This window comes from Micromys minutus (genome assembly GCF_963924665.1).
Source record: "Micromys minutus genome assembly, chromosome: 30".
Lineage (NCBI taxonomy): Eukaryota > Metazoa > Chordata > Mammalia > Rodentia > Muridae > Micromys > Micromys minutus.
Genome location: NC_137965.1, coordinates 21,375,228 through 21,400,817, shown reverse-complemented (window position 1 = coordinate 21,400,817; position 25,590 = coordinate 21,375,228). Strand labels below are relative to the sequence as shown.

General features: G+C 40.1%; 1 protein-coding gene across 2 annotated transcripts in view; it reads left to right on the top strand.

The window, feature by feature from the left end:
• Nucleotides 1-25,590, top strand: part of PRKN (parkin RBR E3 ubiquitin protein ligase) — a 1,122,166-nt gene that overhangs the window by 171,779 nt on the left and 924,797 nt on the right. For both annotated transcript variants that reach the window (XM_080941626.1, XM_080941625.1), the window contains exon 2: nucleotides 22,425-22,588. In XM_080941626.1, coding sequence (XP_080797752.1) covers nucleotides 22,425-22,588 — 164 coding nt within the window. The remainder of the gene's footprint in view (nucleotides 1-22,424; nucleotides 22,589-25,590) is intronic.

Sequence of the window (25,590 nt, the reverse complement as noted above, 5' to 3'; positions counted from 1 at the left end):
GACTTGATTAGGCAGGACCAATACGGAACAGGGACGAGAACCAATTGACCATGGTCCAGTCACTAGACCCCACACACTATGACACTGTAAGGTTCTAAAGTCAGTGGCTGAGATAGTTAGCTACAAACTTAAGAGCGGTCTTAATATTCAGACATTTTATTTTAATGGTATTATGAAATCTCACTCCTTATACAAGGGTACTCAAAGGTTTCCATATTCTGACTTACACCCTTTTCTAGATAGCTTTAAAAATAACATTCCAAATACATATTTATTTATAAAACAGGAAACTGAGATTTCTTACTGTAGATATGACAAACATTGTATTTTGAACTTTTTCATATATTTAAACCATAAAGAATCATTAAGAATACTCTAGAGTTTTCCTGTATTATATTCGCAGGACCTTTCCTGGCATAATTGATTGGGTTTGCATCAAATGATTTAAATATAGAAATTCTTAATTTTTCATGTCTTTAATGGCAGTTGCCCAGCACAGTATGTGACATTTTATCATGATAGTTTGTTAGATCTCCTTACATCCATTTAGACCAAAAAGATGGCTACTATCCCAATTAAGGGATTTGTTTAACCAGGTTTAAAAGGCTAGTGTTATGATCATTTTAATAGTGTAACAAATTACAGTCTTACTCAAATGCAACCAAATTTGAAACAGCATCTGTCTAACTTTGTGTAGGTATGTATGCCTGCATTGTGATGTCAAAAGAATAGAAATGTATGTCACTTGTACTTTTTATTCTTCTTCATAAATTTTAGCAATGAGCCTACATTTCGATAACTTTGAAGTAAAATATTTTAATTTGAATTCTTACCTATAGTTAAATAATAGTATCTAATATTTAACAAGTGACCAAGTATGTTTTAGTAATTGAATTATAAGCAATAAGCTAAAACATTTTTTCAAGAGTACCAAGTGAATCATGTGCTTAGAAGCAGCAAGAGAATGAAGTGAGGATAAAGCCAAAGAGGAAAAAAATGGTTCTATCCACAATAACTTCCAGTCTGAAAATACGTGACTGTCTTAAGTATAGCTTTGCCTCAAAATAACCACAAAGGTACTTGTCGCGCAGAAAGAAAAATCAGTGTTGTATGCTTCTATTCTATTTTGTCTCACACCTAACCCCTGAAGCAATCTTCATGAGGATAGAGTTTTGTCAAATAAAGTTTGTTGTTAAGTTCATGGTTCCTAACACCATGCCAGAGGAAATAAAGAAAAGGGTAGAGATCTATCCTTCCTTATTCCATCTGCTTTTCCCACTTATTCTAAAATACCTGGACTTGAGGGTACATGCAGGATTCAAACTGTGACTGATTAATTCAGTGTCCAAATTCCAAACATGACATCTTTCTCAAGAAAGCATCTTAGTGTGGGATGGAGACCTGCTACTGTGTGAGGAGTCACTTACTGTGAGATGTTTGCTCTTTCACAACACTGTGCCAGCCAATGCCTAAACATTATGTATAGTGAACCACACTCTCCTTCTGTGGTTTCCTAGTGTTTTGTGTTCTGGAAGTATATGAATGCAATAATATTTCTCCCACACACCTACTCTTTGACTATTTGACTGTGGAGGTCCTTTCTCCTTCATGATTTACCCACCATCTCTTGACACTCCACCCAATTCTTGATACTCTACCCATTGCTTTCTGTCAAATTCTTGCATAGCATGCTTTCTTTAGTGGTTCCCTACTCTCTGGTGCCCAGATCTTTTTATCTGTCTCCTCTGAATGACTTCTCATAGTGTGAAGCACCTGCCCCAGCTCAGTAGGCTGATTCTGTTCTGTCGCCTGTATGCCCAATTGATCTCTTGTATATTTATAGAAGATTAGTTCCTATAGGATGAGCTTCTGTGTTAGCTATTCTGAAATAAGGGTGTTTTGTTGTTTTTGAGAAAGAGCTCACAATGTAGCCTTGTCTGGCCTGGAACTTGCTAGGCAGACCAGGCTGGATTGATCTACCTGCCTTTAGTTCAGAGTATTGTAATTAAAGGCATTGTGGCATCATGCTTGACTAAGAACATTCTTTATACAAGGTACCATAAAGCCTAACACCAAAGAATTTTAATGAGTAATTTGTTTCATGCCATTTCTGTGTTATGTGCACTTTGGACTCAAGATGACCTCATATTTATCTTAGTTAAATTTTATTTGACAAAAAATTATTTGACTATTTAGCCTTCTGGATTATTATCACCTTTTGCATATCAATTTATTTATCCTCAGTGTTTGATCCCTACAATTCTCCTATATTAATAGATGTATACTCTATGTATACTTATCCAGTATATTCATGTTAAAGCAGTTCTAATGGCAACTGATAGAGATCTGGATAACTTGTGTATCCTTCTACATTAGAGAACAAACTGTCACTGAATTCTGTTCTTGCTCAACCACTAGCTCAATACTTAACTGTAGGCTCCACCAACAAACATTTGCAACATTAAAGACATATATATTAAAATGTTAAACTAATTCTCTTAGGCTATTTTTCAACCCACATTTCTGCATGTTTTAAGCAAAGATAAAATTGGAAAACTTACCAGATATTTTTCAACCAAAACATTGAAAATGATAACTCTGCATTGTATTGCCAACTCAATTTCCCATACACCTTCCCTGGCTCCTGATAGACACTGTAAATGTCAGTCCCATGGGTTCTGTACTTTTTCTCAGTCCAGTTACTATACTAAAATATCAGTGAAAAGTTATGAAAATAAGGTCAATGAAAATAGGTTTTCTCATTACCTTCAGTACTTGTCACCTTCGTTTTGGGTGTGTTAAGTCCTATAATTACAGGGGTAATCATACACAGTCTGGTGAGGAAGAATGTTAAATTTATCCATCTAGTGTCCACTTATAGGGCAGTTTGTGTATGCTAGGTATTTTATTAGCTCTTGTGAATACAAAGAGCCAAAGACTCTTCCTGTTGGAACTTCTTTTTGAATAGAGAGTAAGTAAAAGAAGTACAAGGACAGAAGCAGCAATCAATGAGAGAGAGAGAGAGAGAGAGAGAGAGAGAGAGAGAGAGAGAGAGAGAGAGAGAGAGAGAGAGAGAGATATGGAGGGAGGGAGGGAGGGAGGGAGAGAGAGGGAGAGACAGAGACAGAGACAGAGACACAGAAACAGACAGAGACAGACAAACAGACAGACAGAGAATGCTTAGGGAAAGTGGAACTTAATTAAGGTCATACAGGAAGAACTTGTGTAAAGGACTCATTTAGGATACTTGTCCACTGGATGTAGATGAGCACGATAGTGCTCAGCAGAAATAGGTGCTCCAGACAGAGGGAGGAACAAACCATCAATCTAACATCCAGAAAGAATTTTGTCCTATCCAGACACTTGGAAGGCAGGTCAGTAGATATGGAGTTTGGTAGAATGTGTACTTGTACTGTGGAGAGTAATGAAGGCTAAAGATAACCACAAGTGAAGTAATACTCTGGTATCTTGTGACAATAAGTCCATGGCTCATGAACAATGAACACACTGAGCAACCTCAATGGGAAGTAAAACAAGCTTATTATGCCAGGAGATGTGTGACTTTTCTTGGTCTTCTTGCACATACATACACCAAAACCCGATAGAAGAGTGTGAGAAATAAAGGATGGCAGGAGCTGGAAGTTGGAATGTCCAAGGTCTGCTGTAGGCACAGAATCAAAGACATAACTGCCAGGATAAGAGAAAAGGATAAGACAGGGACAGTGCTGAAGGTTTGAGTCGTCTACTGTGGTATCAAGCACCCTCTCAGCAAAGACTTGAGGAGGGGAGATGAACTACCAAGTTAGCATAGAATGATAGGCTCTCTAACATGCATAATTTATGCATATGCATTCATTTTTAACCATTCATTGGGCAGTTTATGAGGCAGGTACTTACAACAAACTATTGAACAAAGGAGTCAAAAACTTTAATCTGATGAATGAGGTATTTCCAAAATATAGTGAATGTTGCAGTGAATAGGAAAGGAGAAGTATCGCATGAGCCAAGTGAGGGAGGGATCAGGTGTCATTTCAAGTCATGGAACCAAGAGGGAGTCTTCACAGTGTCCACACTTCAGCAGAGGCCTCTGATGCTACCAGACATTTAAGGCAGCAGATTAATGGGAATGAGTCATAGAAGCTAGACTCGGTGTGTTTCTAGAGAACAGATGTGCTTCTTTATGCGACCCAGTAATCACTTAGAAATTGGGAAGGAAGTAGAAGATGCCTCACTAGTGGTTTATTTCTCAAAATGAACTAGGTCTCGGGTATCTTTCCTAACAATGAGAAAGTAGCTCAATTCACTTAGTCTTAAGCAAGTGGACAGTTGCTAAAGAAAGAAAAATGGCAGGAAAACAAAAATGGCATAATAAAATGGTATGTCAAATTTCAATCACAATTAAAAGGAATATGATGCATACCTGGGCATAGATAAATATTAAGTGTTGCCACAGACAACCAGTGCCACGAATGATCTCTACTGCCTCCTAAGACACACGCAAGGACCCAATAAGTCAAGTTGTAAGGACAAAGACAAGGAGCCAGGAAAAGTTATTTCCTTGAAGTAATTTATCACAGCCATACTTCATCAATACATGTATATATTTCTCCATCATAAGAAAGGTAGGAACTATTTCTGCAATCAATCCCAAAGTAATAAGCTGAACATGTTTCATTATTAGCTTCTGTTACAAACATAAAAATGTATATTTACAAGTATGACAAGCAAGCAAAAATATCTGTGGTTCTGGTATTTTCTTTCTGATGAGTTATTATTTGGAGTTGTTGTCTTAAGAAATAATGTAATAAAAATGTTGATATATAGAAATACATTAGAATATATCAGTCCTCATATATCCAGGGGCTACAGACAGAAAGAGGAGTGTGACTAAAGACTGGGTGTGATATTCTAAAAAAGACAAGTGTTGATTTAAAACATTACCACATTCTTCTATAAACTAATTTTACTGCATTTGTAGGGGCACATACGATCTATAAATTAATGCTGATTCTATTTTCATATCTTGTGTCCTTTAGTAACAAAGTTTCCCTGTTAATGTGTATAAGTGAAACACTCAAAGTTCTTTATATAATTAACAAAATTTTAACACCCTCTTTCTTTTATGGCTTGGACAGACAAACAGAACAAAACACACACACACACACACACACACACACACACACACACACACACACACCAATTAGATAAATAGTACCTCCAAGAAAAGCATCATTTTATATATTGATGATGCCTTTGGAATTGTTTTCCCAACATCATTTCCTTCTTTGTTTAGGCCCATCAAGTACAGTTGGCACTGTCCATGCACTCTTCAATGTGTGGTCTTCCAGAGGAATGTAGGCATCCCATCAAGGACCACATCCTTAAAGACAACGGATTCTCCCTGCCCTGGTGGTTATCAATTGCTTTGTAGCTAGGGATGTGACTTGTTGCCTATCTCCTCTTGTCATGGAGGAACTGGCTTGAGCTTGCCAAGGTCTTCTGTATGCTGTGAATCCTTATGTGCCACTGCCCTGCTGTATCCAGAAAACACTACCCCTTGTAGCCATCCATTGCCTCTGGCTTTTATGGACATTCTTCCCCTCCTCCACAATGATCAATGAGCCTTGGAAAGAGGAGCTGAAATATCGACGTCTGGTTTAGGGATGGGCGCTCTGTGGTCTCCTGTTCTCTGCACCTTAGCCAGTTGTAGTTCTCAAAGTCAATAATCATCTACTGCAAAATGAAGCTCCTCTTACAGAGCTGAATAGCCAGGAAATGGGAGCGGCCTAGCTGTCCATCGATGAGGAGTGGTTAGTGGGAGTATATATGTTTACACAATGGATTATTATTTAGCGTTTAAGGAAAAGAAAACTGGGACTAGAAAGATGGCTCAGTGGGCAAGAGCACTGGCTGCTTTTACAAAGGACCTGGGTTTGACTTCCAGCATCCTCATGGTGGCACTGATGACCATCTGGAACTCCAGTTCTCAGAGGTCTGATTTTCTGGTCTTTGTGAGCCCTTCACACACATGTGGACAAAATGCCTATAAAAATTAATAAAACTTTAAAAATACAATTCTGAAATTCACAGGTTAATGGGTAAAGATAGAAGCATTCATTCTGAATGAAGTACCCAGGAAAACAACCATCCAATGTTTTCTCTTATTTCTTCCAAAAATGGTGTTCCCACAGAGGTGAAATTAGAAGTTGTCTTTTATGCCTTAATGATTCTGAACTTATTTCTCCTACTTATTATCTTTCATTCTTTTGCCTTCTTCTCTTCCTGCCCTGGGCACATATAGTAACTGACAGAAAATCATGAAACAATGAATTTTATGAGCCAAAAATGTAAAAACACCTTACATGTTTTTGACATTGTACATCCAGATAAGGGGCTTCCCCACAGGCGGCCACCGTGACGACAGTGTCCAGCCGTCTCACCAGTCTCGGGCTTGGGTTTCTTATCACAAAAGTTAGAAACTGAAATTTCTCTCCTTCATCTGATGAGTACATTTTCTAAAGCTATCAGGAAACTAAGTAATTGTAATGCCAGTGTAATTTAATATTGAAATAAAGGCAAGTTTCATCAGAGAATAGCTCATACCACTTTGAATTGGTGCCAAAGCTTATCCAAGTAGCAAAACAGAGCTTGTGACTTCTACGTTAAGTCCTTCAGGACTACATAGCTACAGTTGAGAAAATTATTAATACTGCTATCTTCATGAACATATATATTTATATATATACACACACACACACACATACACACACACACACACACATATGTATATACTCACTAACATTGCTGTGACAAATGACCAAAATCTCACATATTTGTGGTATATTTTTTGTTTAAGATTTGTGGTTTAATGTTAGTCTGCTAAAAAGGCTTTTCCCCAGAAGCTTGAACATAACATGCACTCATGCTGAGATGACCACGTGTAAAGCGGTGCACATGGTTGTGTGATTATCCACAGTTCTACTTCTGGGAATATGCCACCACCGATTCCTGAAAGCAAGGACACAAGCCCACATTGCAGACTTAGGAAATGAGCTCATCACAGGGAGCCGAGCTTTGCAGGAGTCCCTTTGTCTGCCATCATCTCTCATAGTCAGATTTCTTCAACACAGAGTGGAATGGTGGAGGCCCAGGAAGAGATGATGGGAAACGTGCGCTCATTGAGTATGGTGTCAGCTCGTGAAGCAGAAAACATCCTGCAAATGGATGGCGGTAACTCTTGCACAGAAATGAAGTACTTAATGCCACAAGCTTCACACTTAGACAGGATGAAATGATAAATGTTATTCTAACTACTTAGCCGATATTTAAACATCCTTACACCCCACTTCAGCTCCTCGCTGCACTATGCTTCACATTTATCTGCAAATGCCTGCACCCTAAATGTAATGACTTGAGCGTGCTCTTCAGTTAACTTCTCAAAGTGAGCATTTTATGTTATAATTTAAAATTCAAACTCGCATCTGAGTTAAAGAGGAAATCTTGGAACTGGTTAAAATATAAAATAGACTCAGGAAAATACAACAGACACATCTGAAAATTTCAGCAAGAAGACTGTTTTCCTGGCAGGAGTGTAGGTCAGATTTCGATGACCAGTGGTAGTCAGTCAGCAAGGTCGACTGGAAAGAATGATAGATAATCAGCAACATGTGCTGTAAGGAATCAAGGATATGCTTATGTCTTATTTAAAGCACAAGCCTGCGATCTAGAAAGACAGCTGGATGTACTTGACATCATTAATCTGGTGGAAGCACACGGAAGCAATGTCTGACATCATTAGTCAACTTGGGACTAGTCAATGGTGATGTTTACCTCCCCGAATGCATTAAATGGCTCAGTTTTGCCCTTTGGAATGATGACGATAACATTGTTTATGGGACTTCTTGTTGCTACAATGAGAACACTTCTGAACAAAAATTCAGAGTCGTATGTGTTAAGAGTACGAATTCATATTGATAGTGTAATGCACCACTTGATAAGATTCCCAGAAGTTTCCTTTAAAGGCAAGCAGAGTCTCCCTATTGAGACAGTTGAACCTTGATAAAAGAAAAATTCTTAAAGCTTAAAGTCTGTCTTGCAAGTTAATGATAATGCTCCCCATAATGAAGGAGCGTTTGTAAGCAGCTTCATAACACAGCTGATCTGTTTAGTGGTGTCCAGTGAAGGGTAGTTGAGAGTTCAACCAGGTCACTTCTCAGAGCACTTGGAGGCCTGAGTGCGAGCCCTCTGACCCCCAACCCTGCCATTGCTTCTCTAGATTTATTAAACTGATACTTGGGGTGAGGGCTCACCTGCAATAAAACTGGTGATAAAGTTGTCTTTGGAGAAGTTGGGGCGTTCTTAGAGCAGCTCCTCTGTGGGGATGAGAGCATGCTGTACGAGACTCTGTGACACAGACTGACAGCCACTGCCTATCTCTTCCCCAACTCCAGCCATTTAAAAAGAAGGGTTGGGGTTGAGGGAGGATCATGGAAAGGAGAGGGAAAGAGGGCAGGGAGGTATTGGAGCAGTCATTATACATTTATAATGTAGCCATTGATTTGCAATGAATGCAGATGTGACTTTGAAAGTTTATTGTGCTGTGTCTGCAAGTGCTGTGTTATTTAAGGAAATCACATCAGATTTCACTGTTTTCAAGAATGGAAGTAAAACCATGGTCCATGACTTCAGAATCGGGAGCAGTGAACAAAAGGCTTTATCATTGGTCCATGGTGCTCTCTAAGGTTCATTTATTTAGGTTTTTGTTGTGTCTGTGTTTGTGCAGTTATAGGATATTCCTGACTGAGACCCACTCAGTTTAGATTAAGTCTTAGGAGGGAACAGTGTTGGCCTTTTCTAATCAGCACACAAGTTTTCATAGGGAAAGTAAAACAATGCTGACAGGCTTTTAAATTGGCACAAAGGGCAAAGGGATTGTTAGAATTCTTTCCGTGGAAGGTGCTTCCTGAGAACACAGATAGTTTTAAAGCCTAAACAAGGTGTCCCCTCTTATTTCAAAAAGGGCATGGCATTTTTTTTTTGTTGTTGTTATTAAAAGACTTGTATTTGATTTCAGCCAAGTGTTCACTTTTATTTTATTTTTACAAATTGCTTTATGAGAGTCAAAAGCTAAAACAAAACCCAGCTCATGTTGAAACTATGTCTTGGAGCTCAGAGACAGAGACGGCCCTGCCAGGAGCCTCTCAGGTACCCTCCAATGCCACCACAGCCTCATGCGTGATAGCAGAAGACAGAAGATACTTGGGTCAGCACAGAAGGCAGTTTGTAGCTCATAGCAACTGTAGCAGTCATCATCCAAGCCTCGATTTCAGTGGGGGCAGTGTTCAAAGGGTCGGGTGAGTGAGAACCCCCCCCCCCCACACACACACAGTGGCTGGTGTTAAAGAAGAGGACCCAAACTCGAGGAAACTGGAGATTTTAAAATGCTGTCTCTGCTTGCTAAGGAAGTCGTCCATGCAAACATCCTTAAAAGACAGTGTAACTTTGCAGAAAGTTGAAGCACCCTCAGAGAATTGTCCCTCAAGAACAAGATTTGGGGTTCTGCTTCTTCCTGTGCAAACGATACTGTTAAAAGAACTTAATGTAATATTTTTTATCTGAGCAATTGAATATTTCTGTTATGTCTTTCCAACATGGAATCATCTCAACTAAGTTAGGAAGGTAGCCTTGGTTTGATAATGAAGCAAGCTGCAGAGGCAACCAGGGCTAAGTGACTCATACACGTGCTTGCTGAGACTGTATCCCACCAAGTACCATCTTGTTGTCCTAAAGCAAGCTTTCAGCTCACTCTATGCTTGATCATTTGGACTGTAGCCCTAACAACATGTGGACTAGTTATGTATTTATTTGCCTCCCTGGGCCACTTAGCAAGCACATTGATATCATTACACATTGACCTATAGAACTGTTTTTGATAAAGGGCAAGATATTACTTCTATTACTTCTGGTGTACAGTTTAAAGCTCATATTGGACATATAAGTTTCTCTGCCTCTTACACACACACACACACACACACACACACACACACACACACACACCCCAACATAAACACATACAGTTTGTCATCAAGGTCAAGTTGTAAAGGAGCTGCTGTTCCTAAGTATCAATTCACACACCTGAGCTAGAGCTGCCATGAAATGCCATGTGAATGCATGTCTGATGTCCACAGGAATCAGTAGTCATGTGCGTAACGTAGGCTCTAGAGGCACAGCCATAATGCTCATCTTCTCAAACATTATTTTTTTTAGAATGTAGACATGTAGAGACTTGAGGCTTTCTTTTTTGCCTACACAAAAAACACAGCCCCCATCCTAAAGAGAATAAGAAACAGTTTGTTCTGGAGCCATTTGAGTGACCATAACCCAGGAACAAGCATTTAGGTTACTTCTAATTTTATGTTCCAGCATGGAAGCAGTTTCATAATTTTACCAAACAAAGAATCATGAGCCAAGGCATGTTTAATATGCATAGGTCTGTACATTAGAAATTTGTTTACACTAAGATTGGGGAGCTCTTCTATAGGTTCAAGATGCTGTCTGATGCAGTTTTAGCTTTGGGGTTGGTAAAACCCATTCTGTTACTAGATCCCCAAAGGTTTTATCTATCAGTCACAGAATATTAGTTCAAACTCTGGTGCATGTTCTGGCAGGCTACAACTAGCCCAAAAACCAGGTAACTAATCTCTGGACCTGCAACATTCTAACCTCCCCACAACACTGGTGTTCTGTCAGCCAATCAGCTTCCAGTGTGTGTGTGATGGCCAAGATGCTACCCATTGTGAACATATTGCTTTAATATCACAATCTTTTCATGGGAGAGAAATCTCAGCCTGTTAAAAGCTTCCAGGAGCCCTATATTCCCAGGATTCCAGCAGACCAGCTGGCTTTTGCTCACCGGTGCAAACACATTCCTCTGACAACCTTGTGCTTAAAAGATGTGTAGTGATTTCTAAAAGTATAATTAGTAAAGTAGACTTTAGTCTGTGGCTGTAAAACTCGAGGCCCTGGGACTTTTTTCTTTCTTTCTTTCTTTCTTTCTTTCTTTCTTTCTTTCTTTCTTTTTCTCTCTCCTTTGTGCTCTGGTTTCACCGCTATCTCTGTCTCAGAGCATTTTCTGTGCAGAATATAAACTTGACCACTTTCCTGTACCATTTGCAAATCCACACCAACAGTCCTGTCCCTGGGTTATGTTATTCATTCTGTGACATCACTTTCTATCACCGTGGCTAACACATGGATATTTGGTAAATATTTATTGGTGAGTTAATGAGTTCTGTTGTCACCAGAAGCTCTGTCTGAATCTTATGACTACTTATTTTAGAGCGTAAAAACAGCAGACCCATGTAATTTGAGAAAGAATTTTTGGTATTAATTGTTGAAACGTGGTTCCTCTTTCGTACAGGTAACATCCTTTTTGGTCCTTACAGCAGTCAGAGGTATTACAGTTCTGAAATATTTAACAGTAAATCTTTGCCACATCATAAAAGCAAACACAGATGCATAAAGATGACATTTCCAACACTCACAACTGTTGGCTTCTGTCATAGGTAGAAACAAAGGGTGCAGTGTTTGCTTATTGTAAACATCCAGTGGGGTCTGATAGATGTGTGCTGGTCTCAGGATGGGGGCAACGAGATACAGAACAGCCTCATTCCCCTCTATGTCACTCACTGCAGCAGTCAGAAATCAGTTCTCTGCAGCTCTGGCCCTTTTAAAATGCCCTAAGAGTAACGAGTGTTTATCATTGTGGACTTCTGCACAGTGGTCTGATGTCAGACTCAGCATGTAGCCAAGCCGCTCTTGAACTTCTGGTCCTCTTGCCTCACCTGAGATTACACACGTGAAGTGCCGTATCCAGAGCCTTAGACTATTAACATTAACCGTAAAAGGAAGTCTCTGCCCCGTATCAGTAACCCATGCCTCCCAGTGCCTTCCATCGGCTAAGAAGAAATGGAGTTATTCCCCGGCCTCTTGCTGTTGCCATTTCTGTTTCCAAATCTGCCTGTTCTAGACATTAAACATGAACAGTGTGGTAAAAGAGATTTACTTTTCTGCCCTGTTTCTTTCCAGGAGATTGATGTTCCTAAGGTTCATCCAGGTGCTAGAACCTGTCAGTGGTTTAGCTGCTAAAGGCAAACAACATATACCGTGTGTTTGCATCAGATGTGTGTTCTGGTATTCACATTGCACTATGCTGTGTGTTCATATCATATGTGTGCATTCATCCTCGTGCAAGGTAATGGTCTCCGAGTGCTTCCTCTTGACTACTAAGAAGCACGCTGGAAAGTGTGTTCACATATTCATTTTAAATGTGGAGATGGTTTTCATTTCCAGTGAGTAGACACCTAAGACTAGAAGTAGTGAGGCAGATGGTAGTTCTGTGACTAATTATTTGAAGAAATGCCTGAATTTACCCAAGTGCCTCACCATCTCACACAACCAGTGCGTCTGAGGGTCCTGGTATCTGCAGAAACCAAGATAAGAAAGATCTCAAAAATATTTCCAATGTTGTTTAAGAATATGATGCCATCTGATGTAGGATGGAAAGCTCTTTCCCAACTTGTTTTGAAAAATAGTTGCTTTTTTGTACCATTTATTGAATTGAATGCCTAATACACACACACACACACACACACACACACACACACACACATACACACACACACACACACACACACACACACACACACACACACATATACATTACATTAATCTAAAAGATTACACCAAGGTAGCCATTTAATCCTTCCCAAATCCTTACAAAATGAATAATACTATTTTATGTTTGAAGATATTAAAGCTCCCAAAGTTAAGTGGGACAGCAAGAAAACTGAGAAGCAGTTTTGGCCAGAGAGCCTCTGTTTTCAAGCCTGGACTCTACAGTGCCGCCCTGAGCCAATGCCAGAAACTGTGCCGAGAAGTTAGGGCTACATTTGCAAATAGTGTTATATTTATGCCTTAAGCCTTCCTTTTACTATCTATCTGATCACTTGGTTAACCATTAATGGTGATTTGTTGCTAAGTGAGGCATAATAAAGTCTGTTAAGTTTTTACTGGTGAGCTCAGTACTGTGGTGGATGACTGTGTGCTCTGTATCTGCACTGCGTCAGCAGCACCACTGGTGTTCGTTTATCTAGTGCTGTCTTTAGGCTATAACTTTATAAATATTGAATTCATAAGTTGAGAATTTATATCGGCTCACAATGACACTTATATTAGTCAATAAACGTATTTATTTATACTTATTTTATGTCTTAAATTACATAGAAAACTCATTTGTAACAAATACATAAATAAATTGCTACTATGGCAGCCATTAAAAAAATGGAACAAAATCTATGTTAATTGCATTCGCAGTTGTTGAACTAACCAGTCTCTGAGAGGGGAAGATAGGCACCAGGGAAATTTAACTGTGGGATATGCTTGCATAGTACTGGGTTTTCCTCGGGATACTCTTGTCTAAGGAGCTATTTTTCTTGACTATATAAACATTTTGTTAATGCAAGTGAAAATTTAAAATTGTCTGAAAATTGTCAATATAAAAATAAGAAGGAATAAATTTACCTCTAAAAAATATTTCATCAGTAGCTGAAACAAAACAAAATTCCATTACAGTATGGTCTCTAGGGTCTGTTTCTACACCAGTAATGGAATACATGGTCTTGCCAGTTGGTACTTAAGGTCAGGTTTGTTATGTTCTGTGTTTCTCTGTTTATATTGATCAGCTCCATGGTAAACTTAGCCTCTGTTCACATTAGTCAGTACTCTTCAAACTGTTCTGCCCATTAAATTAATAGAGCTGTTTTGTTCTTTGCACATTTTAAGTTAATATAAAAATGAATTCTTGGCTTGCAAAATAGGATATTATCACAGCATAAATAATGAAGTCAAAACAGTAAAACAAATGTGGAAATGTGATCTGTTCTTCTTCATTGCTGTTATTTACTAATTCTTGTAAAAGGCCATTTTTAATCTTTTTAAATGGTCCGTTTCTTATTGGTCAGCTCTGTTTTTTATTTTATTTTATTTTATTTTCACTTGCCAGCAAGACTGACTATATTGGTGATCTTATTCTTCATGGCTCCAATGTTTTCTAGGTAGTCTACAGGGGAAAGTTTTACTTGTAGCCATAAAATTAGTAAGTACTCAGAGTAAGTCTGGCTTGGTGAAAGAGAGACAGTCTGTGTCAACAGATTTTTGAAACAACAGACCCCCCAAAAATGAGAGTTTCCATGGGGATCTCCTGTTGGGAGAAAGGAAAGGTACTAACAGGAGGGGGAACTTGTCTCCCAGAAAAGACGTCACATGGTCCTACAGGATGAAATTGAATCCCAGAACCACACCTTAACTGACTGCTTAGACATGCATATCTTTGGTCCTTTATTTAAACTTTCATTTCACTTCAGGGCCTAAAAGACAGATTTGAGGGCTCCAATGTTCCCTCTTCCAAGTGTGGCCATATTGAATGAATCTCCCTTTTCTGCTTGTTGTTGTTTTGGCTCTTTTCATTGGCTGATGGAGGGTGGGGCAGTCCTGACTTGGGACAAAGGTTGTTACCTACCTAGCTTGATAACAACAGCTTTCCCACCTTTGTCCCTGTTAGCTGTACCTCCTCTCTCATTGCAGAAGTACAAAGGTACAGGCCTGCATTCCCCTGGCTGGCTCTATGTGGGCTGTGGGGTCCAAACCCACATCCTCACACTTGCATGGCACTTCCTTCACCCACTGAGTCATCTTTCTGGCCCTTGTTTTTGTTGTTATTGTTTTTCCTCATTTGTAAGACAGATCTTTCGCAATAATGAAATGGGCTTATCCTGTTTTTTCTTTTAATTTCTATACTTAAAAGCACATGTTAATAAGTAATAGGGATTAAATATAGAAATAGGTTTTATTATATAATCATTTTATTCTTTAAATGTCTAAAACTTACAATGTAACAACAAAAAATATGTAGTAATTCTTTGTTACAAATATACCAGTTGTCAATCGCTTTCTAACCAAATTGAGTACATCTTTACTTTTGTTCAAAATAATTATGAACCACTTATTTTTAAACCACTGAAATAAATTATTCACTTGTTCACTTTCTGGGAGGTGTACCAAATAGAAAGTTTGGAGTTTATTTAGTTTGTACACTAGTCTATTATTTAGAAGCATTTGATTAAATCTGATATATTTAGAAAATACTGGGAAAAATGAAATATTATATACATTGAACATACCTTTGCTAAATGATACTTATATTTAAGTATTTTTATATTTTATATTTATATTTAAGTATATTATGTTTATATAATGAACTTATAATTCAGTTTATCTTACTTTAGGTATTTTATCAAAGCCATGACACTCCATATTTAACTGGGGCAGTTTATAGAAAATGCTTTCCTTTTGACATGATTAGTAGAGCTAATTGCTTTTAAATTGTTTTACCAATCAGAAATAATTTGCCGTCAAAAGTATCTGAATATATCCTTTGTTAGTTTGAGATATTATTCCACAGTGGCTAAGAGTTCTGATGAGTGAGTGAGTGAGTAAGTGGTTTGGTTGTATGGGGAGAGGATAGTTGTGTGGATGGAGGGTGAGTATTTGCAGGGTGGGAGATGGAAAGGGGAGCATGTAAAGTAGGTTTATAGATGAACAGATGGTGGGTGGAAGGATTGATGGTGGGCAATCAGCGGTGAGGATGGAGGGAAGAGGATGGATGGGTGGATGGATAGACAGCAGAAAACAGAGCAAAGGCAGGTTAGCTAAGGACAGAAACTTTGGCAGGAGTTTTGCTTCCTGGATGAAATAACATAATCCTTTTTCCTCCTTCTCCTCCTCCTCCAAATCATTATTGCTCACAATAGCCTTAGTTCTGGTCATCTGAGACTCTGAGGATGATGCACCTCCTTCGTAACCAGCAGAGGTAGAGAGCTGAGATAGTAAGCATTCCCCCACTTTTTTTTCTGTCTGAATTCATACTAACCCAACCCAAACAGCATAAAATAGTCTGAGAGAAAAACAACTCTCTCTAATGCCAATTTTAACCTTACTATGAAAATAAAGAACTCTGCTGTAGGCTCCTGGGACTTCTCAGTAACCAACAATATAAATTGTTCTCTTGGCGGGCCTGGAGTGGTGCACTAGAGACACCAGACAAGAGGGAGAGGTCCCTGAACATGCCAATCACAAACGTGTTTTCAGGCATACTGGATTTACTGGGAGGATCCACGGGCCTTTGGAGGTGGAAGAGATACTTACTCTCCTTCGTCCGCATAGGCCAAGGCCAACAGTTGAGTGTGAAAGTTAATCTTGCAAAAGTAAGAGATTGAGAGCCCTAGGATGCCTGTTTCTGCCCTTCTCGTAAATAGTAAGCAAGGCCCTCTTCCTCTTTACTCATCTTGTAGGGGGGAATAGTAAATGCTGTTCCAATTATCTCCCAGTGCTCCTGTGAAGATTAACTGAGATAATGTCTGTACAAGCACTTTGAAAATAGAGAGCTGTACTGAGCCAAAGATAGCATTATCAGGACACTACCATCACTTGTGATCAATTGCTGAGCACTCCACAGCATAGTGCATGGAACGCCTGGAGAAAAGGTATTCTCCCCAAGAGAAGAAATGCTTCCATTATCCAAGCATTAGTACTAGCATTTGACATGGAAATACAATTACTTTTAAGACATGGTGAGATTCTGGTAAAAGTAAATGTTTAATTGTACCATGTGCTAGACAGAATTTTACTTTCCTTGTATTAATTCCTTTAATTATCATGACCACTGTATGAAGTACTTACTATGATTGTCTCCTATTTGACTTAAGATTGACAGAAGACAGTAACTGTGAACCATGGTTACAGGGGTTGCAAGGGTAAACGTCAAGCCCAGGGAGCAGGTCCTGAGGCCAGGATCACAGCCATAGCACCCCTTCTTGTTAGATACATTTTAAATTGCATTCCCTACCTCCCATTCTTTATCTCTCATAATGCTAGTCAGAGATTAAGGAAGAAAATGGAAGAATTCATCCAAGAAATGAAGAAAGTTAGAGAGCCAAGGGAGAAAGGGAGGTCAGTGCATAGTCAGGTGGACATAAAGAAGGGCTACAATTTTCAGGGCCATGGTGAGATTCTAGGGGTTGCTCTGTCCTGGAATACTGGCTCTCTCACCTACCAGAGGAGTTCAGAGTCCTCATCTGGGGTCTGTCTCCAGCCTGGGAGGCTGAGAGCACAAAGAGACATGAATGTATAGCCACATGAGGTACAAAGCACTTCTAACTCCACCAGGGAGGAGTGGGAGGATGGGGCATGTGATTGATAAGCTCTCTCGAATTTCCAAGTGATGACAACACATGGAGGTTTATTTGATATCAGATCATCAATCTCTAATGTGTCTCCTACTCTTTCACTCATTTCAGCCTCTCTCATACAGTAGTATAGCTATGTTCTGCCATATAGTAGATTTTCTGACTTGAATGTATAAACATATATCTATAAGTGACTACACACACACACATACATTCATTGTTATTACTTTTAGTTAATTAATGGATTATTATATTTATGTGGGTGTTTTTGTCTGTATGCATGTCTATGTACCATGTACATGCCTGTTCACCACAAATGCTAGAAGAGGGTATCAGATCTGGGCTTTAGGAATTGAACATAGGTGCTCTGAAAGAGCATCCATTACTCTTAATGGCTGAGCATCTTCCCGGCACCATTATTATATGCTAATGTAGATTTTAATGACTGGAAGTATGTCACAAATTATATGAGCAGTTCCATGTAATTGGCTAGTAAGTTACAACCCTTTACTGGGTGATTGGAAGAATAAAGGTACACAATCAAGATTGAAAACAGTTTTACTTTATGAATACTAAAGCCTTTCTGTAGGCTTTGGTTATCTGAGGCAAAACAAAACAAAAACAACAACAACAAAACCACCCAGAATTGGGACAAGCTAAAGCACTTACAAGATGATGCGAGTGTGCAGCTAGAGTACCGTGGTCAAGCCTAGCAGTGGTATACCAGGGGCCTGGAGCCTAGAAAAGTAGCCAGAGTCTGATCCTGAAGAGCTCTGTGTCCAGAGTCAAGCAGAAGTCTTTCCCTTGTAGAGTAGAGGAAACCCAGGGGACAGTCAGTGTAGGGAAGCCATATGTGTTGATTGACAGTTCAGAAAAGCACATTTTCTGGCTGTGCTGTACGTAGTGAGTCAGAGATGGAAAACACTGAAGCTCAGAAGCAATGTAGGCAGCTCTGCATCATTCTGAGAGATGATGGCAGTTGGGAATGTGTGGCATTGATGACAAGGGAGAGCGTTAAAAAGTTTGGGATATACTACAGATATAACTATGAAAATTCAGGAGCCAATCAAAGACAGTGGTAATAATGCTAGTACTGGGACAATCCAGAAAAGAGGACAGCATTCATTTCACCTCTCAGATGCTGGCTGAACATTTCTGACCTAGTAGATCCCATTTCTAGAGTTTTCAGGATACAACAGGTCTGAACAAAAGGTGGGGAATCTGTGACTATTGCTGTATCACAACCCTGTATTAGATGAAGTCACCTGGGATAACACACATTCTAAAGGAAAAGTGCCCTGATGCCTACTGGGTATCCCTAAGGTGTGTAGATACTACAAAGGAAGGGAAACCATAGGATGAAATTACAGATGTCTGCCCTGTGCTCCGGGGGCATACCAGGAGCATGTAGAGGTAGATGCCAAGGGAAAAAAGTATTGTGAATCTCAGAACAGACTACGTGGAATGTTTCTGATCTAAGAAAGGTAATGATGGATTAAAAATATGAAGACCACTGATTTCCCACAAACAATTTGTGCAACGTGTTTTGTTTTCAAATAGACACCAGAAATATAAGTACTTCTCAATAAAATTCCCTGTGCAGAAAAAATGGAGTAGCAACCAAGGGAGAGTGTGAACATGTGGCTTGTGTTTATTTACTTGTTTGTTCATTTCTTGTTTCAAAGAAGAGCTGCCAGACTTAGAGATAGTTCTCAAAGAAAGAGAAGGAAAACCTCACCAAGGGACTCTTGGAAATACACACCTGAGCAGTTTTTAACCCAGAACAAAACTTGCCCTTGGTATTTACCAGGGTACAGCTGGGGCTGAAGTCCTGTAGAGTATAGGGCACTCTCTCCTCTGGAAGCCAGGTAGTAGAAAAACCAGTACAATTTAGAACTTGTTCACATCTTTGTCTTTTGTAACCCCTGTCCTGTGACTTAACCAATGGATTGGTCGTCTGAGTCTTGATCTGAGATGTTAGGCGTACATGACTGCTGTCAATATATTTTTATTTTGTCACCTGTGTTTTCAAAGGTGTTGAATGAAATCACACACACACACACACACACACACACACACACACACACACGGAAAGGAGAACTGCCATACACTGCCATGTTTTCTTGATATTTAGTATGTTTCATGAATTTCTTATTATTCTAGTCCTCCCCTTTTCTAGATATTTAAAAACTGTTCAGTCTTCTGCTCTTGAGTTTTCTGCACTGTCTGCTCTCTATTTCTATTTCACTGTTTCAGAGCCATTGTACCCCATTCTCAGGACTTGGCTCATTTGCTGGAATCACCTTTTCTCTTTTCTTTTTTTCCTTTCCTTTTCTTTCTTTCTTTTTTTTTATCCAGTTTTCTTCTGTATAGGGAATACCTCATCACATTAGGAAGCAAGCTTTTGCACTGCTGTTGTCAATCCTTTCTATCATGAGAAAAGAACTATGCTTTTTTCTTCTGAGATCTTAGGCAGCTTTTCTAGGAATAGGATGATCTATATATGAATTCCAATTTCATTACAGAGAAGCTGATGCCCACAGGAAAGTGACTATAGTTTCTGGACTTTGTGTAAAGCTCTACTGGATAGCAGCACTGAGCTGCCCAGATTACAGAGGGCTCAGAAAAGGCCTCACTTGTAGCAATCTAGGTGCCTGGTCATTACTGGCACTATACTTTTCTAAATATCATTAAGCAGATGGTCTCAGTCAAGCTGAGGATTGTTCAGCATTAGATCCACAATTAAATATAACAGAAATTAAATATAACAGAGACATACATGGATGGATATCCATTAATTTTGAGGCTTACTGTCTAAGCACTGTGAACATTGTCCAGGGCATCACATAGCATCATCCAAAGTTTGTCCATTTTTCAGGTTCATGACCTTAAGAATTGAAAAGGGAGGGTTGATATGTTTACCTTGAGCCTACCGAACAAAATGCGTTGGCAGGATTTGTATGTGGGTTCTACTTCTGAAGGACACATTTGTTAACCTTGAGCTACACTACTTTCCTGAGGGGGCTCTTTGTCACATCACACAAGTGAATGTATTAGAGAACATGAAAGGGTACCAAGAAATGTGATGGCGTTTCTGGCTTGAGACAAAGAGCGGGGCAGTAATTCCTGCTTGTTCAACCATGAGACGTCCTGTGCCTTTCCATGTAGGTGTCGGGACTGGAGTTTTGGCCACATACTCATATATGGTTTTTCAGGTAACCATTTAAAAGGAGAATAAAAATTACAAGAAATCAGTCCAGAAACCAGAGCTTCCAACCCCATGTGTGGCTTCTAGGACAGAACCACAGCAAGGATAAGAATTGAGGTTCCTTGGAAGAGTAGGGGATACCACCTACTCTTGGATGAAGTGAACAAGTCAGAATGATCAAGGATACCACCTGAAGATCCACAGAGTGGTACAGGGCTTGTCTAGGTCTCTGTTCCCTGCCATTGGATTCTTCTCCCCCTACCTGAACTGCCTCGGTGGGAGAGTATGTACCGAGACCTACTGGGACTAAATATCCCAGGGTGGGGTGATACCCAATGGGTACAATCTGAGGAGGATGGAAGAGCGCAATGGGAAAGGAATTTGTAAGGGTGGGGCTGGGAAGGGAGGAGGGAGCGAGGCTGTGACTGGTATGAAAAGTGAATAAAGAAAAGGGGGGGAAGCATGTTGATGAGAGAGAGAGAGAGAGAGGTAGGGATGGGGGACCAATTGAGGGTCCTGACCCTAATGTTTCCTGGAAAGTTCCTATCTTCATTTCACACCACTATTCAATACTTTGTATTCTATTTTGAAGAAATCTTTAAACTAAAAATAAAAATATATATACTACAAAACTAAAAGCAGACTAATTGGGAAGCTAAATGCAAGAGTTTAGACAATATTTTTTTTTTGTTGTTTTGTTTTATTTTTCTGTTTAAGATAGGGAATTTCTATATAGTCTAGACCATTCTAGAGCTTGCTATGTAGAACAAGCTGGTCTAGAACTCATGGAGATCCAGGTGCCTCTACTTTACAGTGCTGAAATTAAAGACATGAGCTGCCCCACCTGGCTCAGGGGACTAGAAATTAAAAGCCTGACATGGAGTAGTCTTATGGGTCCCCTAACAAGAGGAACAGGGACTGTCTCCATCTCTGTTCCCTGCCATTGTATTTTGTTCCCCCTACCTGGATTGCCTGGTTGGGCCTCAGTGGGAGAGGATATGCCTAGACCTGCTAGGACTAGATATCCCAGGGTGGAGTGGTACCCAGTGGGGGCTCCCCTTATTTGAGGAGTAAAGGAAAGGGCACTGAGGGAGGGATAAAAGGGTAGATGTTTGGAAACAGCAGGCAGATGTGAGAAATGGTTTGACTAGGGGAATGAGAAGACAGATGGGAGACAGCATGGGGTCAAACAGAGCCTAATGAAGAGAGGGGTTGCAACAGCAGAGATGATATCACTTCAAGATCTCGCTAGAAATCCACTGTGACTTGTGAGCTAAGAACACAGGGTAAAAAAAAATCCTTTACAGTACGCAGAGGCCTTGCGCAGAACCTACAACCATTTAACAACCCAGAAGCCTTCACAGACCCTAGACTCAAAGCCTTGCCTAGAGTTCTTCCACAGAGCCCTCCAGGGCCCTATCATAGGGTCCCAGGCTCTCTTCAACTGTCTATACAGTGGCTTCTGCTGCCAACATTTCTTTCTGTGGCATCTACATGCTGCCTTTGAGTTTTATGTAGTGGATCCTGTAGAGGGGGTGAGCATTTGTTCAGTCTGTTGGAGCAGGATATTCTGTACACCCATGGGAATCTTGAGATTCAAATCAAGTCAGTTCTCCCGTTGACTCTCTCTGTTCCAGGAGGGCTGTGAAAGGTACAAAGCATCTTGGTTTGCAGGTCACTGATCAGGGTATGAGCAGGAAACACTTTGGGAAAACTGTTTTTGTTTTGTTTTGTTTTTCTAACTACTGCTCTGTAGTATAAACTTCTCTGTTAGAAATGAAAGAAAATGTATGCTGTTCACTGGAGGGTAGGTGAGGGGCAAGAGGCTTCAGAGACATTTCACTGACCATTAAGAGTTAGGAGTAATGTTCTTTCTTCTCTCTCTTTCTCTCTCTGCCCCTGCTCTTGTCTAGTGTTTATCAGGTTCAACTCCAGCTATGGCTTCCCAGTGGAGGTCGATTCTGACACCAGCATCTTCCAGCTCAAGGAAGTGGTTGCTAAGCGACAGGGGGTTCCAGCTGACCAGCTGCATGTGATTTTTGCAGGAAAGGAGCTTCATGATCACCTGATAGTGCAGGTGAGTCTCTCTGGGTGGGTGGTCCCTGGCATGTAGCCAGGGCCAAGACCCTTGCAGTTTATGCTGCCAACCTGACATTCATGCCTGAGATCTAATAGAATAAATAGTGCCTGGGGATTCCTTGAACTTTACTCCACACAGCTTCATTAATTCTGACCTTCTTAATTATGCATTAAAACAGTATGCAGGACAGACTGGAGGAACAAGTGTAGGTGAGCCTAGAAGAGGGAAAAGAAGCCAGGCACTCGGCTTAGTGCATAAATGTTTACTGACTGTGGGAACAGGAAGGCACAATTTCTGGGCCTGTTCATTTTTTACCTTCCTTATTCCATTTGAATCTTAATGAAGAAGGATTCAAATAAATTGTTCCCAATAAGACTGCTCAGCCCATGCTCAGTGAGGGATTTACAACCCGACTGTGACCCCTGGAGGACACTCACAGCTGCTACCTGGACTATAGCACTCACTGGCCTGGGGCCTCATTTGCAGAGGGCTCTGAGTCTCGGACAGGCAGCTTCGAAATTACACAGCCAAAGTCCATCTTCCTATCTCCAAGCCTGTATAGACTTACCCCTGGCCTACCCCCCTGATACAGAACTAAGTAAACTGTAGGGGTTTTGCTTTCCCACCAATTGCATCCTGAGTATCTGGCCCCTGTGATACCTTAGAAACCCATTCTTTATGGCATCTTGTACATTTGGAGAAATGAGTTTTGTAGGCATCCAAGGAATTAGTTAGCAATTGGTGTGCACGACCATTGCCTGGAATGAGAGAACAGTGAATGTTTGGGAGGAAAGTTCAGCAGATATGAGCCTCATTTACTCAAGTGATGAGAAGCTGGGAAATGCTTGTACCCTCCCCCATGGGTGTCCTGGAATTGCGCCCCAGTTCACAGCTGGAGGGGATCTGGACCTCAGACTGTCCAGTCCAGTCCAGTCCAGTCAGATTGCTGCTTTGTTAAAAGCTTTGGGAATTTGGTATACAAAAAACTATAGAAATGCAAATCACGTGTGCTCTTCTCCCTGCCCCCACTGGTGGCAGTAGGACTCACACCCATTGTGCAGGAAATGCTGTGCTTTGCTTTCAGGCAATTTGTTTTCATAAGGGAAGCGCCTGTGCTAAGATGTGTTTTGATTTTTTTTTTTTATTTCAGTCAACTAAAAAGCTTTTTGCTGTTCCTGCCAACTTCTAAACTTAAGATTGTTTCCTTCACAAATAAATGGTTTTAAAACTGTTTCTTGAATCCAGATAGACTTTATTATGAGAACCATTAGATTTTAAAGTGCCTTGCCTGTACAAGGTAGGGTGAGTGTAACAATCAGCTGTTTCTTATTCAGTAAGTGGGGGACGGATTTTATAAAAATCTATGTATTGTTCCAACAGTATTACCTTGATTCACACTTTTAGAACTTCCAGTGTTCAGAGCTTCTCTGGGGCTTGGGTAAAAAGGAGTTGATGTTGGAAGTCTGTTCTCTGCCTGCTTAGGGCTCTAAGCTAAAGGAACACTAGATCAAACTGTCCCTGAGCACCACAGATGATAAAATCACAAACAATGCCACATGATCCAGCCTAAAGCCTATAGTATGCACATGTTGTGTGTAATTATTACTGTATAACCCATTAAAATGAGTATTGTGATATTTAAAGGTGCAGACTAGACATCTAATGGGAGGGCACCAGGAAAGACCTTGTGAATGGACTGAATTGGATAAGGATTCTTGAGATGGAAGGATAGCACTCACCACATGCTTGGGAGGGAAGACAAGCTCTGTTCTTCCAGAACCTGAAGGCAATACTGAAGACAGAGGGAAAGATGGGGTTGGCTGGGGCTCTGACAAAATCTTGACAGACCTGGTCCTGTGATTTTATTCATAGAAAGCAAAGGGATGTCATCAAAAGCCATGGGAAGGAAGCTGAATTTCCAGGGGTGCTGAGAGTTTATAAAGAGTAAATATTTATGGAGATATTTATTGGAACCTGGGCCTAGACATAGGGTGCAGATTTAATATTCACAGATATTTGCCAGAGAGAAATATGTTTACAGCCATTGCAATAGATTCATTTGCCAAGGGGTGAGCATGGAGTAGTGTATCTTCATTTCAGTGACAAGGGAACAAACAATGCCAGGAAGTACAGTCCACCCAACTGACACTTTTGAGGCCATCCTAAAGACTCTAAATTCTGAGAGTTAAAACATAAATGAAGAACATTTCTGTTCTTAGGGGATTAGGTTGCCACACAAATACCTGAGTTCAGATCCCCAGAACCCACTTTAAGCCTAACTTAGTTTTACACACAGTTGTTTGGAATTCCAGTGCTCTTCAGGGGAGGTCAGAAGCTAACAGGCCAGCTAGCCTGGTGAACAAGATGTCCTGCCTCAAATTAGGTGAAGGTGAGAACTAACATGTGTGGTTGTCCTCACACACACACACACACACACACACACACACACATATGCACATGCAACTGTGTTTATGCACATAAACATTATACACATAGACACAAAGTTTTTTATTTTAATTTTCTATTATAAGCAATGGAACTTTGGTAAAAGTGGACAAAAGGTTTGTGACAGAGGTCTCTGTAATATGTTCAGCTCCACTTGTTACTGAAAGGGAGCAGAGCCACCTGGAGAGTTCTCAGAGGAGAAGGGATGTCTGTCAAGCTGTGTCATGTGCACTAGCCCCTGCCTTTGTAAATGACAGAATTGGGTGGAGACATAATAAGTGTGAACAGATTCTGCATCCTTTAAGATTGTTAGATAACATAATATCACTGTAAGCATATGCATGGTATTCTAACTGTTTATATCTTCATCTACCTCTTAAATCTTTAGATCCTATCTAGTTTTTAGTGTAACAAATGAAGGTAAATTGATTTATACACAGGGAATAGACATTAAAGAATTTTTTTTTTGTCTCACATTGCTCATTTTAGAGGCAGAAATAAGCCCAGTCTTGCTACAACTTTGTAAGGAAAGGAATGAGTCTGTTTACATAAAG